At 31.6% G+C, this 19,332-nt stretch overlaps 1 protein-coding gene across 1 annotated transcript in view; it reads left to right on the top strand.

The window, feature by feature from the left end:
- Positions 1 to 18,830, top strand: part of LOC139489601 (receptor-type tyrosine-protein phosphatase epsilon-like) — a 32,852-nt gene extending 14,022 nt beyond the window's left edge. The window contains exons 10-24 of the mRNA XM_071276203.1: positions 4,151 to 4,238; positions 5,232 to 5,299; positions 7,629 to 7,665; positions 8,041 to 8,138; positions 10,990 to 11,121; positions 11,588 to 11,733; positions 12,437 to 12,572; positions 13,439 to 13,588; positions 14,029 to 14,128; positions 14,873 to 14,946; positions 15,337 to 15,462; positions 15,846 to 15,956; positions 16,578 to 16,729; positions 17,230 to 17,365; positions 18,484 to 18,830. Coding sequence (XP_071132304.1) covers positions 4,151 to 4,238; positions 5,232 to 5,299; positions 7,629 to 7,665; positions 8,041 to 8,138; positions 10,990 to 11,121; positions 11,588 to 11,733; positions 12,437 to 12,572; positions 13,439 to 13,588; positions 14,029 to 14,128; positions 14,873 to 14,946; positions 15,337 to 15,462; positions 15,846 to 15,956; positions 16,578 to 16,729; positions 17,230 to 17,365; positions 18,484 to 18,564 — 1,635 coding nt within the window. The 3' untranslated portion in view covers positions 18,565 to 18,830. The remainder of the gene's footprint in view (positions 1 to 4,150; positions 4,239 to 5,231; positions 5,300 to 7,628; positions 7,666 to 8,040; positions 8,139 to 10,989; positions 11,122 to 11,587; positions 11,734 to 12,436; positions 12,573 to 13,438; positions 13,589 to 14,028; positions 14,129 to 14,872; positions 14,947 to 15,336; positions 15,463 to 15,845; positions 15,957 to 16,577; positions 16,730 to 17,229; positions 17,366 to 18,483) is intronic.
- The last annotated feature ends 502 nt before the right edge of the window (positions 18,831 to 19,332 follow it).

The raw sequence follows: 19,332 nt of genomic DNA, 5'->3' as shown, positions 1-19,332 counted from the left end.
ATATACATTTGCACCATCTCGTCAATTTAGACAGACTTATCCATATAAACGATTATATATAATATCTGGGAGTCTGGAACGTCTGAAAAATATACTCGATCTTAACATGAATGAAACATTTGCCCCTGGACGTTTGGCTACAAACAAAATCATGCATTTTTCTTTGTCTTCTTCAAATTAAATTAACAGACTATACTTTTCCAAGAAGAGAACTTCCCATACATGTACTTTTTATTTTAAAATAAAGTATATGAATCAGTCATGTGAGTGTTGGATGATGTTGTTAAATTGTTTTGTTTAAAAAAAACCATCACAAACTACTGACTTAAAAAGTCACTTTAGTGACATGTTCATTATATGGATACAGAGAAGAAATAACGTCGTGTAAATTTTTAGATATGGTATAAATACACCTAATCGCTATTTGGCCGCCATTACTTGATATCACACAGTTTCCCATACAATTTTGACGTCGTAAAACAAAATATCTGACGCCACAATGGAAAAGTGATTGTATGCTTCAAAAGTTCAAGCCAGGATTAGCGATAAGGTGCTTTGTGTTCCAAAGTTGGTGTCATTTTTATCATACGATTGGTCCTGACATAATAATATTATTGGTTCACAATGAGGCCATATATATTTACATGATAAATTGTAAATATGTTCAGTTTTGGTTGATGCGGTGAAATAATTTTGTTAAAACGACTCAGTCTGATATATCGACACTACTGAAATTTGTTTACAATTTAGTATTTTGAATAAAAAAAGGACTTGCTGGTACTCTATGATGTGGAGTTTTTTTTTGTAGCCAATGTGTTCCAATATTGCTGGCATTTGAATTATACAATCCATCGTGATATGTAACTATAACTATGCAGCTATATATATATTAAGATTTACTTAATAAAGGGTGTAAATATGGTCAGTTTTGGTTGATGCTGTCACATATGGTCAGTTTAGGTTGATGCTGTCAAATATGGTCAGTTTTGGTTGATGCGGACAAATAATTTTGTTATATGAGTCAGTCTGAGATATCAAAACTACTGTAATTAGTTTACGATTCAAAATTTTGATTAAAAAGAGGTACATGCTAGCACTATAAATGATGCGAACATAATTTTGTTTTCCAATATTGCTTTCATTTATATTAAACAATCCATCCTGATATAAAAATATAAGTGATTTACTTTGAGGCTATTAAAATTTACATCATGTGCCTAATAAAGTGCAAATATGGTCAGTTTTGGTTGAGGCGGACAAATAATTGTGTCAGTCTTAGGTTTGAAAACTACTGATATTTGTTTAGGATGCAATATTTTGAATAAAAAGAGAGCATCATGGCACACTAGATTGATGCAAACAAAATTAGGTAGCATTGTGTTCCAATATTTCTTCCATTTGTATTATACAATCCATCCTTACATAAACATATTACAGATTTACTATGCGACTATAGGAGTTACATAAAAAAGAGCAAATATGGTCAGTTTTGGTTAATGCGGTCAAATATGGTCAGTTTTTGTTGATGCTGTCAAGTATGGTCAGTTTTAATTGATGCAGACAAATAATTTTGTTACATGAGTCAGTCTGGGGTATAAAAACAACTGATAGTTGTTTCTGATGCTATATTTTGAATAAAAAATAGGAAATGCTGGCACTCTCAATTGATGCGAGAAAAAAAATTGTGGTCATTGATTTCCAATATTGCAGTCATTTATATACTACAGTCCCTCTTGACCTAAAATTATAACTGAATTACTGTGCAGCTATATAGATTTACATAAACAAAAGCAAATATAGTAAGTTTGGGTTGATGCAGTCAAAAGATTCTATTACACGACTCAGTCTGAAGTATGAAAACTACTGATAATTGTTTATGATTCAGAGGGGGTCCAGTGGTTGGAACCCCCCCTTTTTTGACGATCAATGCATTTGAATGGGAGCATATAGTTGGACCCCCTTAGGTACTGTGCAGCTATATAGATTTGCAGAAAGAAAGAGCAAATAATGTCAGTTTAGATTGATGCGGTGAAAAGATTTTTGTTAAACAGGTCCGTCCGAGGTATGAAAACTACTCGTAAACATATATCACATTTGTGGATTGGGAAACAAGTTATTACATTTGGTTAATGAGGTCAGATAATTTTGTTATGTGATAACGAGCCATCCTGACTCCCGGAATGGAAAATGTAAACCAATTCAAATAATAATGCCCCCTCCCTTTTCCCCCATAATACTAACGGCCTACAAAAAATGAAAGAAAAACAAATGATTTATGTTACACATTAACAAAAGAAAATTACTGAATTAAAGCCTCCTGACTTGGGAACAGGCACATACATACAAAATATGGCATAGTCATTTTAAACATGTTCTCTGTCCCGGTTATAAATCTGAAATAAAACCGGCTAAATAACAAAACTCTATATAATATTAATCGCTATTTTGCCGAAGCCTTTATATTTAGACAAAGAGTTCTTAAAACTTATAAATCAATTTTGGCCGTAGAATTTTTAAATCAATTTTAGCCGTAGAATTTATAAATCAATTCTAGCCGTAGAATTTGAAATCAATTCTAACCGTAGAAATGTTCTAGAAGTAGAACTGACCAAAGATTTTGTCAGTTCTAGCTAGAACTGTTTAAAACTGTTCTAGGGTAGAACTGTCAGGATCAGTTCTAGCTAGAACTGTCTAAAACTGTTCTAGGGTAGAACTGTCAGGATCAGTTCTAGGTAGTACTGTCCAAATCAGTTCTAGGTAGATCTGACCAAATCAGTTCTAGGTTAGAACTGTTCTAGCTAGAACTGACTAAAAGGTGCCAGGTTGACATTTCTACGTACTGCCCTAGAACAGTTCTCCTGACAGATTCTGACAGATTTAATGAGAGGTTAGAAGTGATCTCCACTGTATATATTTATTGTTCAATCTCTTCAGATGTCGTACAAATCAGGAAAACCGTCTATTAGTTACATAGTGTTCTAGTCACCTAATACGGTATATATGGGGTCAGTAAATTCCATATATATATATCGTATTACGTCACTAGCACACTATGTAACGAATTTATCTTACCGACTATCTTAACATGTGAAATTTAGACTAGTGACCTATCAAAATGAGCAAGTCTTCGATATTGTTAGCATTAAGAAACTATCTACTTCCATTGATCTTACAAAAACTAATGCCAGCAATAACAATTTGTTAGGTTTAAATGCGTTTTGTGAATTTATTTACATCTTAATTATCAATTTCTTCGTCTGTTGAAACCTTTAATATTTTTTTTTTCTCAGTATCGTTTTTTTTTTTTATAAAGGGAAGTAACACCACTTCTTATCGTGTATGAAATAAGCCCCGCCTCATTTTTACCTAATATGGAATATAAAGGGACGTAACACCACTACTAATCGTGAATGAGATAAGCCCCGCCTCCCTACTTACCTAATATCAAATATACACGGTCTCCACGAGGACGCTTTTAACCAATCATATTCCTAGAAATGTATAGGAGGTAAGATAAACTTTTTTACGGCGGTGCATGAGAACAAACAGTTAAAGCAGTCGAACAGTTCTTATTTGATCAGATTGTTACTTTTATAAACATCAGTAATATGACGAAAGACGCATTGTTCCGATTTAATAGTACTCAACGTTGAGATTAATTTTCTAATACTGCAAAGAACAAATTCGCAATGACTTAAATTAACACCACTAGATCTGGAATTGAATGATTCGTCATATGCAGTCTATTAACATTTTAACCGAGTTCACTTTCAAACTTTACTTATTCGCAGTATGTAGAACCATAAGTGTAATCACATTGTAATTACAGATATTAATAATATGTTCTTTTAATGTATTATACAATTATACATTTACAGAATAGGATTACTAAAATACCGGTAGGCTTGTATCATAAATAAAGAGTGTTAATGCCACATCACTGTAACAGTTAGAATATAAAATACCATATTTTGACAGCAGGTTGTGTTTAATTTGATCCTACGTGTTGTTCAGCTGGTATCTTATTGTCAAATATCTTCTCTTCTTGTTTGACAGTATTTGTAGCATTTATTTAATCACTGTGCTTTTTTGACGAAGTTGTTACTTAATAAAACAGATGTGTTAATATGATTAAATTTTACTTTTTTAGCTCTTACCTAAGGGACTTGTTCATGCTCACGCTGAAGGTTCAAAAGAAGAAAACAAAGTTAAAAATCGCTTTCTTACAACATGGCCATGTACGTATTGTCTCTTCATTATTTTTATACCTATAATCTGTATCGAACAATAGTCTTAAATGTAGGCACACATAGAATCTCTATAGAGTGGGTCTTTAAAAAGCTCACTGTTCATGTTCCTAAGTTTGCAAGACAAAAATTTTTTCTCATTTTGTTCTCCACTTTTACTTTATTTTATATAATTCAGTTTTATATTTTTTGATATTTTGATAAATGAATAAATTAATAAATGAATACCTAGATAAATAAATAAACAAGCATATAATTACTCTTAACTATTCTAAATAAACATATTCATTTTAAAATTTATAAGACATATATGTTTGTGATTCCTTATTTTTCTTCACTATTTTATCTTTTATATATTTATATTTTACTTAACGATCATGATGAATACATAAATAAAGGCAACAGAAGTATACCGCTGTTCAAAATTCATAAATCGATAAAGAAAAAACAAATCCGGGTTACTAACTAAAACGGAAGGAAACTTATCAAATATAAGAGAACTTCGACACAACAGAGACACTACACCGAAATGTAAAACATACAGAAACGAACCATAATGTAACAATAGGCATTTGCCTGACTTGTTACAGGACATTTTTTAAGAAAAAATGGTGGGTTGAACCTGGTTTTATGGCATGTCAAACCTTCCGCTTTAATGGAAGGGTTAATTATAACATTAAAATGACAACATTACACGACAGGACTACAATAAATAAATGGGAGAAAATATAGGACAGAGAAACAAACGAATAATAGCGACAATGAATACATTAATACATGAACAAACAAATAAACTAATAAATTGATAAATAGAACTATCCCTGAATGTTCTGACTATACAGTTTGACTATTCTAAATGTAAAATTTCCAATGTAAGTGTTTAATTATGTCATATGTATAAAAAAAAATAGTGTTACATGTACATTTTTGTGAACACGTTAAGTATACTAAATATTGTAAAAAACCTTATTTTGTTTCTTGTAGATGACCACTCAAGGGTTGTGCTGACTAGAGATAACACATATGATTACATCAACGCTAGTTACATTGATGTAAGATAAGTTCCCTTTATATAACTCTTTTATAACGTTTCTATTGTCAAGTAAATTAGAATGAAATTCAAAACAGTGTGGCTGTGGCCATTGATTGACACATTAAATTCATCCATTGACTGGGACAATTTAGGTGAACGTTTGTATGTAACGACCACTGCTCACTATGTACTTTTTAAAGACACTTAAACTATGGAGTCACCAAAGGTTCTCAACAACTTAATAAAGTAATTCGAAAAATTAATCAGAAATAACACGATGTTTTGATTTATATCAATTATATAAATCAAAACATAAAGGTTATTCCTGATTAATTTTTTGAATTATTTTATAATTAAAGGCGTTAAGAAACCTTTGGTGACCCCACAGTTTAAATGTCTATCGTAGGTACGTCGTGAACAGTGGTCGTTACATACGAACGTTCACGTAAATTGTCCCAGTCAATGGATGAATTTAATGTGTCAATCAATGGCCACAGCCACACTGTTTTGAATTTCATTCTAAAAAAATAAAAGTGTAATACATATTTCAGAGTCCATAACATCTCTTCAAGCAATGACGGCATCTATACTATTAAACGAGAAGACCTCATTTTGTGTGTCGCTTCTCTTCCTTCCACGATTAATTATTCACCATGCCTCTGTGTTCTATAGGTAACATGCGTAGTCGCATTTGTCATCCATTCTTATGATTATTCAGATTGAGTTATTTTTGGAGAAAAACGACTAAAAAGGAGTCCGGATATTGATTCCGTCATCAGACTAACTTTTATTCAAAGATGAGACTTGAGGTTTAAAACAACCAATCGTATGATAGATAACAAAAATCGAAAAATAAATAAGCCAATCAGAGTGTTCTTTATATCATGGTATTTAGATCGCAAGAACCACAACTAACCTAGAGAGGACAATTATTTTACGCGTTGTATCTACATGTAAACTGCGATTATGCTACTTTAATATATAGATTCTCTCTGTATTCTGTCTACTGTTTTGTTTGAAATGTTTACTATTTAAGGGGTCATACCAGTTGCATATATATAAAAATAAGTAAAACATGTGGAAACAAGAATATGTCCATAGTACACAGATGCCACCTTGGCACTATATTTACTAAGTTTCGAGTTGATTGGACTTCAACTTCATCAAAAACTACCTCGACCAAAAACTTTAACCTAAAGCGGGACAGACGGACGGACGTCTGACACGAACAAACGAACGAACGCACGGATGTACAGACTAGAAAACATTATGCACATAAATGGGGCATAAACATTTATTGTTGAAAGTGAAAGTAGTGATTTGGCAAAAATGAAAGTAGGGTAGACACTAGAGGGAGGCAGGACCCTTTTCGGAACTTCGGGATCGGGTGTTTTTAAGCTCGGGATCTGGGGATTGATCAATACGGGATTTTTCGATTTCGGTATCTCGGGATATGAATTTCTTTAAATTCTGCATCTCGGGATTTCAAGTTTTTAAGAACGTGATTTCGGGATCAGGACCCTCCGAACACTCCTCAAATTAGCCTTAGTCGGTCTTAGTCTTTTATACAAGATTCATATCCTACCATTGGTATGTTAATTAGGCTCTCAAAAGAAAAAGCATTGATGAATCCGATTGTCCTAGAAGCATATTTTATTAGACTAATAATGGTCTATATATAAGTATTTACATTTATTTCATGTTTGAAGCAGTGCAAATTTTTAATTCAATTTGACTTTTACCAAAAGAAGCATTGTAGCAAAGGAGAGAAGAATAATTATGGTCTGAGGCCAGAAACACGAAAAATAGTTGAATTTAACAGAAAGGAAACTAATATCGAACTTTTGAAAAAGGGAGAGGGCTTTTGATACCTTTTCTGAAATTCTCCATGACACATAATTATCTTTTACAAACATCATCCTACAACAGTTCATAAGCTGTATATGCCCGCGATTTCGCGGGTGTGTTCTAGTTTAGTTGAAACATTAGGGCGCCTGATACTTTATTTGTACATTATTTCATTATACTTCAAGAATTACATGTCATTGACATCGTTTGTTTTTATTAAGTGCAGAATTGCATAGCTGGTAGTACTGGAGGAGACACCTTATCCTATTGACGCAATCGATTTCCGTCCTTTTGGAGTTCATGCGCTTGCCTCTTTTTATTTTCTTAATTGGTCTTCTTAACCGATTATGAGATTTAAACATCGGTAAACTAATATTGTTGAATTTACAACCATGCTTGAAAGTGGAATGAATTTATATTAAAGTATTGACAGTGTAGTTAATAAAAAACGTTTTTATTGTCATTCTGCCTCTAACAATATCCAGCCTTTTTGATTTCAGAGCTATAACAAGGAAAAGGCATACATAGCAACACAAGGTTCGTTTATCATGTTTATATTAATAGTTTGATAATTAAAAAGTTAGATTTGCATTCAATTTAAGTCAATAATTTTTTTTATATTTAATGTCTGTTTAAAAAATGTTAAACTGGCCGGTTTTTGACTAAAATTGAAAAAGTGCCTTTTACAGCCGATAAGGCATTATCAAATTTTAGTTTGTTCATAAAATATTTTCTTTGCTTAGTAGCAAACGCTATAGAATATAGTTTAAATCGAAGCTTCTATCATTATGACTTATATATTTATGTCGGATAGGGGTTCGGATGCATTATTCAGGTTCAAACTGAACAAATAATATATTATGCATTTTCTACTTTGTTTAAGTCCTTTAACGCTTTTTGTTTTGTTCGTAGGTCCAAAAACGAATACCATTAGAGATTTCTGGCATATGATATGGCAGGAAAATGTTTGCAAAATAGTGATGGTAACGCAACTAGAAGAGGGGAGAAGGGTATGTTCTTCTATTAATATTACTAATTTCAGTCACATTATATTTTAAGCCCCATGTATAAGATGTTTTGAGTTAAAAGTCATCAATATATATTGTGGTTCTCAGATAGTTGAATGGAAAAAAATATACTTTCAAAGTAGGAGCCTAATCTAATGCTGATGCAACCGATCGCAGTATATAGGGTGTTGGTTTGAAACCCTTAGTAAACATGTACGTTTGTTACCTTGATATATGTCTTCCTAATCTATTTAGGATACTTCTGATGTCTTAATTCATAGTATCATCATGTGTGACCTTTTGTACCAAAGTGTCCAGATTATATATATCAACGTAATTATTAATCACGTAAGCAGCTCAATGTAAACGGTTTCCTCAGTAATCATAAATGTGCAATTTGTCATTGTATTAGTAATTTAATTTAGTTATAGTAATTAGTATAAATAATCGTTCTATTACTGATCGATTTTCCTTCCCTTAGACAGTTTACGATTGATGCAAGCAATAGAAATAACGTCTCCCCTCACATAGTGACGTCGCTGATAACTTCACCGCAGTTATTGTGACGTCGCTGATAATGCCTGCTCTCGCCTCATTGTATTGATGCGATAATTACGCAGCGACTAAACACGGTGATATAGCGAAGGGAAGAAAGACCATGGCTCTTATCATCCCTCCATCCACCTGTATGATATGTTCATGACATTCAATTATACAAGGCGAGGCGTGTCGGTTTTGGTGCTTGTATTGACAGGACAAACAGTCAGTCTTTCAGTCAATTCAGTGGTAAATTAAGTATTGTTGACACATAGCGCTTGCAATAAATCAATAAATTGTTCAGTAGCACTTTAGATAATTCAGAATGTGTTGACGTGTAAATGTAAATATCAACTGAATGAAAATTCTGAATTTAGTATGAACAGATCCTAAATGTCTTACCACTTTGATTGTCTCGTAGAAGTGTGTTCACCTCCAATGCAGTTGGTTGGGGGTTTGAACCCCGGCCGAGGCATATAAAAATTGGTAAAAAGAGAATTGCTTTCCGCTAAACACATGGCATTAATGAGTAGAATGCAAAACTAGTCAATTCGGAGTCGGAATCATGTGTCTGAGTAAAGTGATAAGTTTTCATGTGGACTGTTACATAGTGAATTAGCATGTTAAAAAATCAGGTTCAGCATGACCCCTTATGAAACTGAATTATTTGCCGCAAACTTGCAGCAGACTTGATGCAAGCTTGCGGCAAACAAAAAGTTTGCAGGAACACAGAAAATAGTGTTTGCAGATGTTTGCCGCTAGCGGCAAAATTCCGGCAAACATTGCGGCAAGTTTGCAGAAACATCAATGTTTGCCGTAAGATTGCCAGAAAGTTTGAAATAATAAAGAATGTTTGCCGCAAGAATGCAAAAAACATTGACCATTATATATGTTTGCCGCAAGATTGCAGAAAACTTTGACCATTCTATATGTCTGCCAGAACATTGCAGGAATTACACAATATTGACTGAGCATGCCTAGTTAGTACTTCCTGGATGCTAACAATTTGAAATTGTGGCTAGGTCAATGTTGGTTGTGTTTGGAAATGCTTTTCACATATAAGAGATCAAGGAGGCATTTAGGTTCAATTGATAATATGAATTAATCAGTATGTAATTTAGTAAGTACAAATGATTAATAGAACTTCATGCTTTAATGAAATAATTAATGTTATCATCAAACATGATTAAGTAAGCAACAATATATACATGTATGTGTGATTGAAAAACTTAAACTATTATAAGTTTCAATTTGTAACTGATGTACTGCACCATCATGATCATGTTTATTAAGATTAAGTTAAATTCTGTAATGCAATTATTACCTAGCTTTATAGTCTCAATACACATTTGAGATTTTACCTTGTTTATTTTTCAATACAGGTATATTATGTCATTGAGAATGACTCCTGCCCCTTTTTCAAAACTCAAATGCATGTATGTATTTCCTTAAATCTCAATAGTTTGCAAGAATTCTTTCAATGACTGTTTGTATAAAGACAGGAATTGACTTTGTAAAAATGTTGCTGTGTAATTTGAAAGAGATAAATTAAATGTGTATTCACATATGACATTAGTATATGTGTAGTTCCTGCAAATTTGCCGCAAGTTTGCAACAAACATTTGCCGCAAGCTTGCGGCAAATCTAATTTGCATAATTATGTTTGCAGCAAGGTTGCCGCAAACTTCATTTGCATGGTAAAATGGTTGCGGCAAGTTTGCAGCAAACGTTTGCTGCAATCTTGCGGCAATGTCTGCTGCAAAATTGCTGCAAATGTTTGCCGCAGGGCGTTTTTTTCGGTAAGGGACGGTCTTCTAACATGCAGGGCTACATTTCACGTTACATTAACATGGTCTGGTTCTGAATATTACCGAATTACATGATAAATCCAAAAAACACCGATGCTTTACTAGTGGTATTTCTTGTTTTGTAAGTATCTTCTTTATTGATAACAAAAATTATACCAGTGGTAAACTTGTGTTTCATAAAGACATTATATCACCTAAAAACAAAATTGCCCAATTAAGAAGATCATCAAGAAATAATTTATATAAATAAAGACGACTGATCGTACAGTACATCTTCTTTGTTTGAGTATTGTTTGCTTACAAATTGAATAACAATTCTATTCAAAACTGACTAAAGCAAGGGTTAATAGGTGTGTGAAAAATAAAATATAAGTATCTAGTCTTTTATTTATTTAAGTATTAATGCATTGGTGTACAGTGTATATCATAGCATTAGTCAAACAATCTTAATTGTATATGTAAATATATTATCTTCATGTCACATGCACTTTTACACTTTTGTATTTCAGAAAAAATGTGAGCAATACTGGCCTGAATCTGTCGATAGAGCAACCATTGTAGACAACTTTAGACTTACAATGACCAAGGAGAAGTATCATACAGTTTTTGTGTACAGATTAATTGTTATTTACAATAAAACGGTAATTTTAATTTAATAAATTCAATTAACATCAAAATGTTGGTAAAGTTTATGCAATAAGTTTTACATTGATATTCATTTGAGGTCAAGACGTAGCTTCACTTTGACAGCAACATTATGTCAGTAAATGTTAACTGATTTAAAAAAGTTTCGATAACAAGCAAACTTTCAATTTAATCTCACCTTAAACTCAGCGTATACCACAAATAACTAACATCAACAGATTCCGGGATTTGTATGCAATATGCATTACGGTTTATGAAATACAAACGAAGAGAACACACTTAATTAGTAATATTCAGAAAGAGACAGTATTGATACATGTATCAACTAACGAGTATTTTCCTATTTCTGTATATGCTAATAAACAATAATGTAGTGTTTACTGCTTATGGATATATACACGGTATTGTAGAACAAAAATAGACTAAGCTCAAATTTAATGTTCGTACTTCTTATAATTGTAGAACAAGCAAGAAAGGGAAGTTCATCATTTCCATTTCACTGAATGGCCAGATCATGGTGTTCCAGATAGCGTCAAACTGGTCACATTTTACAGGAAAGTGAAAAGCGTTCCATGTGATATGAATGGTCCAATGGTTGTCCACTGCAGGTAGAAACATATACGATATAATACCAAAATATGAGAGTTATCCCAACATCTGATTTTCTTTTGAGTGGATATATTTTTCAGTCATTGTAGTCATGAATAATAATACATCTCATATCTTAATTCAGATATACATGCATATTTGTTTGCAGGATTTTTTTCGACTAAAAGACAACTATTTCGTAAAGTACACATACGGAGAAAGTGCGTTTGATTATTTCCTTAAAAAAGACGTTGTAATCAGTGTTTTCATATTATATATCCCATTTAACGACATTACTAAAGTAGGAGGTCGGATTCAAATCTTACTATTTTACTCGATATTGGCGCAAATGACCGACTTCAAACTAAATCTGTGACAAACGTGATGAGCTCATCTTAATAATTGTCAATTTCTCATTTCACCGATTATTCCTTTTGAAGTGCATGCGGCTTCCGAAGTTTTATGTGATATCGTAATTTGTCGTGCAAGTCATTTAACAGAATTCTACTAATGATAAATTGATGTCGAATTAATAAATATTGCCTTCACAAGTGACATATTGCACTCCAGCATTCAGAGTAAACTAATCTGTTTATTTATTAAATACTATACAGAATTTTAGAAGGTTTCCATTGTGCAATTTCAGGGCCTAAACAATGTATCTCTCTCTTCACTATTATGATAGAAGTCTGCACTCATGTATATGTATCATGTATTTTTTAGCGCTGGAGTTGGTAGGACAGGCACATTCATAGCTGTGGATGCTCTTTATGAAAACAGCAAGAATGTTGGTTTCATTGATATTATGGAATATGTTCAAATGATGAGAAAAGACCGCATGAATATGATTCAAACACATGTATGTATGATTTTCCACAATACAAATATGAAATAAAAGTCATGGAATTTGAGACCACAATTTGAAAATGGTATAGATTCGTGCGACGTACACATTTTATTCCTTAGACCCTTAGTGGTTTGTTGCAAGATGAAGGACTTGCACGTCTGTGATAATAAATCCTGGTTTTACTATGTTTGTATATGTTAAACTTTCCCTCTTCAGAGGTAAATTGACAATATTCCACCATTAATTATTGTTAAATATCTGATGCTATCTTGTTCAACAATATAATATCGATTTCAGTGCAGTAAACACTTGTATAACATGACCTTTTTTTATATCTATTAACATGGTTAGATATAGGTCAGATTTGCATCAACGTACTGCTGATAAAGCAATCTTTGATAGAGTAAAAAAAGATTCATCACAGAAGCAAGTTTTATCAATCACAGTTAAATTTTGTTAATTATACAAAAGAGGAGATATGGTATGATTGCCAATGAAACAACTATCTACCAAAGTGAAAATGAGATAAATATAAGAAATGATAGGCAACCGTACGGTGTTCATCAATGAGAAAAACTCAACCACATAGTAAATAAAACAAACGACTAAGTTTATAACAAAAGGTATTTAAAAAAACAAATATGACGATCATGAACCAATGGCAACCAATGAAATACATGCTCTTGACTCATGTCAGTCACATGAAAAATGTTAAACATGTTGGAATGGGTCATTTCCACCATAATTTGTTTTTGCGTCAGCTTTATAAATAGTTAAAAACAGTTTGTTGATAGTGATAACTCTAGCGTGTAGACAGGATTTGAATACCTTGTTTCTAATATGATTCATTCTTTAATATTGCTATGTAACATTTGCAGGAACAATATGAGATCGTGTTCGAAGCACTTCTGGAGTTATTTACTGTTCCAGATACGTCCATTCATAAGAATGATTTCTGTGGACAACTTCTAAAGCAAGATAATAAAACTTTACCAAAAAATCAAACAATGTACAATGAAGAGTTTCAGGTAACATAATATATTGTTATCAAGACGTATTCTTAATAACCAGAATGCTTACATCTTAAACATTTTTTTATCAATTAAAAAAAAAAAAAATAAAAAAAAAATAACACATGCAAAAGTTGTCTTGCATGTAACATTAACGTATCTTTTACGTATTGTGTGGCTGTTTGTAGAAGATATCAGATGATATTTAAGTATTAACACATCGTTTATTCTTAAGTTTTTTTTTTGCAGTTTAATTGTATGTACTAAGATGAGATCAGTTTGACAGTATTTGTGTTAAACTGAAAGTCAGAAAATATGCAATACAGGATTGTTTGAATGATTATTTATTATTGTTATGAAATTCATGTATATACTTTTGTATGATATAAAGAGAGTCATATGACTATATATCGCGTATATGTTTCTTATTATTTCATTTTCTCATTTTAACATTTTAGAGATTGCAGGCGCTGAGACCATCATATTCTGCTGATAGTTTTACTGCTGCAAATTCTAAAGAAAACAAAACAAAGAATTCTTCGACTGCTGTTCTTGCACGTAAATAGTTTTAGTACTAATACACATTTTCAGATCGTTACCTAACGAGTGTGTTATCGTAAATTGAAAGCAATATTTATAACGATGAACATATTGTTTTAGGTAAAATTCATATAAAAACAATGTTATCAACAATATTTTATCTAGAAGAATGCAGTGTTATGTTTGCATACTATAGGACTTAGTGAGTAAATTTCCTTCTATAAAAACATCTAAATATTAATGAGTTTCCCTACTAAATCAAAGTATACGAATACAACATACTATATTTTGGTAATACATAGATTAAAAAAAACTGAAACCAAAACAAGCAACGCGTATGACATTTTTTTTTAATTTCAAACATATGTAGACAATCAGTAGTTATAATGAAATGGTCAGTTATACACAATCATTGATAATAACAAAATAAAGAAACCTGTATTAAAGATATCTATGACAATATTTTGCTACAAATCAAGTTTTCGAATAGGATTCACTGAAAGAAAATAATCCACTACATGGTTTGTGTAACTGAATGTACAAAATTACGTTGAAATGTATGTTGTCAACAATTAAGATTAAACTTGTGTATTATGCAATACATAAGTTTTTATCAACAACAAACAAAAACAAAAAATAGTATGCAAAATATACAAAATAAACTCTTTAATTGTCGTTCGATCCTATAGCTATTGGATGCAATGTTGTTATTACATGCACTAAAATATAGAATTGGTTTTTTTTCCAATTGATATGTTGCAGATGACAATTACAGGCCTTATTTAATGTCTTATAGTAAAAGCAGAAGTGACTACATCAACGCCGTAATAATTCCAGTGAGTTTAATTTATTTTAAAAATCTTCTCCGTTAATACATTAAAAGTGCAGGATCTCAACGTTCAATCGATTACCCGATCATCGCGCAATAGTATTAAGTATTGACAACCAAAATAAAACTTGATTAATAGGTTGGCGGTTTAGAAATTATCATCTGCAGAAAACATTAGTAGGTCCAAGATTATTCAATTGTTTCTTTAAATGAAATTCTATTTAGTGCGGTAATTGCAAAAACAATACACACAATTGAAATAGCTTCCCCTAAAAATATGATTTACTTTAGATCAGAATCTTGATAAATGGTAGAAACTATTCAAATGAAATTACTGTGACTTCAAATCTTATGTCAGCCTTTTATCTTGATATATATTTGAATTATTTTATCACAGGGCTATGCAGCTGATAGTAAAATGTTTGTAACACAGTGCCCACTTGTTGAAACTGTAATTGATTTTTGGACAATGATATATGATCACAGTTCCAGAATTATTGTTTTGTTGGATCCCGAAAATAAGGTAAGATGAATGTTTTTGTTACTTTTGATATTATTGAGTATCTAGTAATAGTGATCTTACAAACAACCTCCTTGTCTAGCTGATGTCATCATTGTAATGTTGACTTGCTTTCAAAGAAAAAAGAAAACAAGCAATTTACTGGTATCACAACTGGTATCGACATACTATTTCGATATTAAAGTGTTGACTTTGGACCTGCTTCTCCTTATGACAGGTTTTAATAATCTAGTTATAAATATTCATAAAGAAAATAACCATTTAGAAAATTCATTTTGAGAGCGAAGATTTCCGAAACTTTCGTTGCACAGTGCTGTAGAAGCATATATCCCCCTTTTTTTTTTTTTAGAATTCATCGTTTACGGCTACATTTTATTTCTCTGCAGGGTGCTCCATTATGGTTAGACAAGAAAGAAATGCTTCAGTTCGATAATTTCAGTATTATAAAAGAAACGGAAAATGCACATGAAGAGCTTCAGCTAACTTTACATCATACGGTAAATACGATCATATAAGTTTATACAATTACTCAATTCAGTGAATTACACCATTTTGAATTTGCACAGAATTTGGCGAACGTAACACATTTCTTGACTTCTCAAAAGCTCAGTGTTTATACCTTTTGAGTTTCATTTGTCGTAAAGAACGAGAAAAAAAATATTGTTAAACTTGATAATTATGAATATCTAACGACATACTGAACCGGTAATTTCGTCTTCAGCCGATGTTGAAAAGAAAAAAAATAATTTATTTTCGTTGGCATCCAATTCAATACTGACGACACATTTCATGAACAAAGAACTCATCCTGATAATAACGTATATGACGTCAACACGCCTCCTTCACATTCACACGCTTGCATATGTATATAATGTGTTTTATTTAATTTGTTATTAAGTGCAAACACACGATTTCTAAGTATAATGCTGTTCGTGTCTCAGACATGTATAACTTGAATTAAACTAGACTAAGTAATTTTGAACAAATCAATTTTTCAGATCAGTTAAATAATATCGCTTTAGTTTAAAATTTCTCTCAAAAATGTTTAACCAATTCAATTTAAAATCCTCTTGGAGTAAATCTACAAAACATTTTTTTAGTTTTATATTCCTTTACAGAAAAATAAAGAACAAATCTCAATCAATGTGTTCACTGCTGAGGATTGGACAATCAGTAATGCACCACCATCACCAGAGTACATGTTAGATCTTCTGCAGCGTGTACAAACCTGCTGGGAAACACAGAAATGTCCAATAACAGTAGTTTGCAGGTATGTCCTTAAAACTAACGTGTAGATTAATAAAGAAGGTTTACATTTAGATATGGAACTTTATCACATGACTACGTACTATTCTTATTTTTCGAAGACCGTTCAAATTTCTTTAATTCATCTTAGTCTGAAAATCTAATAATAAAAACTATCGTGTCAAATTGTCAATATCAAAAAGTGGCATCATATACCAAGGGGTTATCACAAGGGAAAAACGGCAACAGTAAAGCATAAAACATACAGCACTACTATAATATGTAGAAATCATGATAACGACAGTTCAACACGAATCTTAACGTAAATCATCGTGTACTAAGCGTCCCTGTTCTACAAGTGTCGACAGCTGCCAAAGAGCAGGACATAAGCATGGGAATATTTGATAGTGTTAATCGTCACTCTAATAATAACAAAGGGTTATCACCAAATGATAAAACGTGTTACTACAATTTGTATAAATCAAAATAATTACATGATTTTGCAATCGGTTCTCAATATTTCAGTGATGGCTGTAGTAAGAGCGGATTATTTGTGGCATTGAAATTAATTTTGAACAAAATGCAAATTGATGAGGAAATTGATATTTTCCAAGTAGTGAGAGAACTGCAAACGAGGCGACCAGAAATCCTTGTGGAATTTGTAAGTATGTTTTAACGGGAAGTTACTAAGTCTATGTTATATTTTTCAATCATTAGATATAACATTATTAAACATTTGCATTGTCCCATCATTTGACAACAAAATATGCTAATAAGAAATGACAATCAGATATTTCAAAACAGTTTTTTATATAGAATTGTTGATAAGTTTTATCGCTCCTTGAACATAATAATAACATACCTTTGCGAAGGAGATATATTTATATACTGAAGCTTATATTTACATATAACTGTAAATCTGAATGCACGGTATTCCCTTTCGATGAAAAAAAACCAACAACAATGAAACAATTCGCTTAATAATGATTTAAAAAATTCTTAGACTAATGCTTACAAATTTACCGGATGGTTTAAGCGAGTACATACAATAAATTAATGAACTTTTCCTATAACATGTTTAACATAACATTTCATGACTGTAAAAAGAAATCATTATCTTCAGATAGAAATTGCCCATTATGATTTATAACATTTAAGAAATTGTGCCATATGTACGTCTTGCTTTATCTCGTGCCAATAACCAATCAACCACTGACTCAAATGTGTCCTAAGTATTGTTATTTGTTCTGTTCTTTCCTATGAATTGTACATTCCAGTGTTCTATGATTGAAGTTTTAAGACATTCTTGATTACAACAAAGATTGACTGAAATGGCAATTTTCTTTAAAATAAATTGAACAAGTGTACATTATTTACTTGTGCGAGATTTTTAGTGTAGTAATTCTACCATCTAATGAAATATTGATTATACATTAAGTGATTCTATTCTCAGTCATAATTACACCCAATGGAAACAATATATGCTACAACTGTTACTGCATTCCATTGAACTAAACATATTGTCACATAAAATATGTATATGATATGTTCAGTCTTATAAACCCGGGAGTTATCAACCTGTAACATTTGTTATTTTCAACGGATTCAATGTTTAATTACTCCTTTATTTAAAACCAGAATAATTTACCCCAATACCTAATATTTCAGTTTTGCTCTTTTTCCCCTTTTTGGACATTAATTAATTTTGCAGATAAGACATGCACAAAAGTTTGTATGAGTGACCTTTCTTTTAAATTTAATTTGCTTTGTCAATTGTAGGATCAATACGAGTTTTGTTACAAGTGTGTCAGAGTGCTACTGGAAGGAGATCCAAACGATTCATTGTATGCGAATACTTAGAAAATTCTTACAATCTAAATAGGCGTATTTTATGTCTTTTAGTGTTTTGTAACTCATTTTATATACCTTTTATTTTTTTCTCCACAGTATTGTATGATTTGTGTTGATGGGTATGAAAGGTACTGGTGTTAACATTACCATGCAAGTTAAAAACATTTATTGCAAAACCTTTCAAAAATATAAACGGATGCAGTTCGTAGTGTTTGAACGATCGAATCATTTGTCATTTATCAAAAATCCAAAATACTTACCTCAATAAATTTAAATCACAATGAACAAACGTCCATTATTTGTTGTTCTATTTCAAACTCTTAAATCAATGTAGAGTTTGTTTTTTTTTCTTTAGAAGATGTTAAAATTTTATTAAAATCTTAATAAAATCATATAGTTTTAAATTAATGTCCATAAGATATGAACATGATATAAATTTATTGTTACGGAACTACAATGCATGTGATATATTGTTGTGGGATATAATGCAAGGCCACAAATGTCCTTGTTTTGTCTTGCTGTTACTTGCAATATATCGCCACTTGGCTTAGTCAATCATGATCTCCCAAAACGCATTACGAAATTGGATTATTTATAGAACATTTTGGTTTTTTTTGTTTGGGAAAAAAACTGTTTTTTCCTCATTGATTAAAAAAGCTAGTCGTTAATAAATGCACCAGCGTTGTTAATAAATTACCGTTGAAATCGTGTTTGCCCTACTCGCAACTTTGTCGGCAAAACATTGTCCAACAACAGTAGTTTTTAATAAAGAAAGGA

Source organism: Mytilus edulis, chromosome 1, assembly GCF_963676685.1.
Source record: "Mytilus edulis chromosome 1, xbMytEdul2.2, whole genome shotgun sequence".
NCBI classification, from domain to species: Eukaryota; Metazoa; Mollusca; class Bivalvia; order Mytilida; family Mytilidae; genus Mytilus; species Mytilus edulis.
The sequence above is the reverse complement of the archived record's forward strand: the minus strand, read 5'-3'. Positions and strand labels throughout refer to the sequence as shown.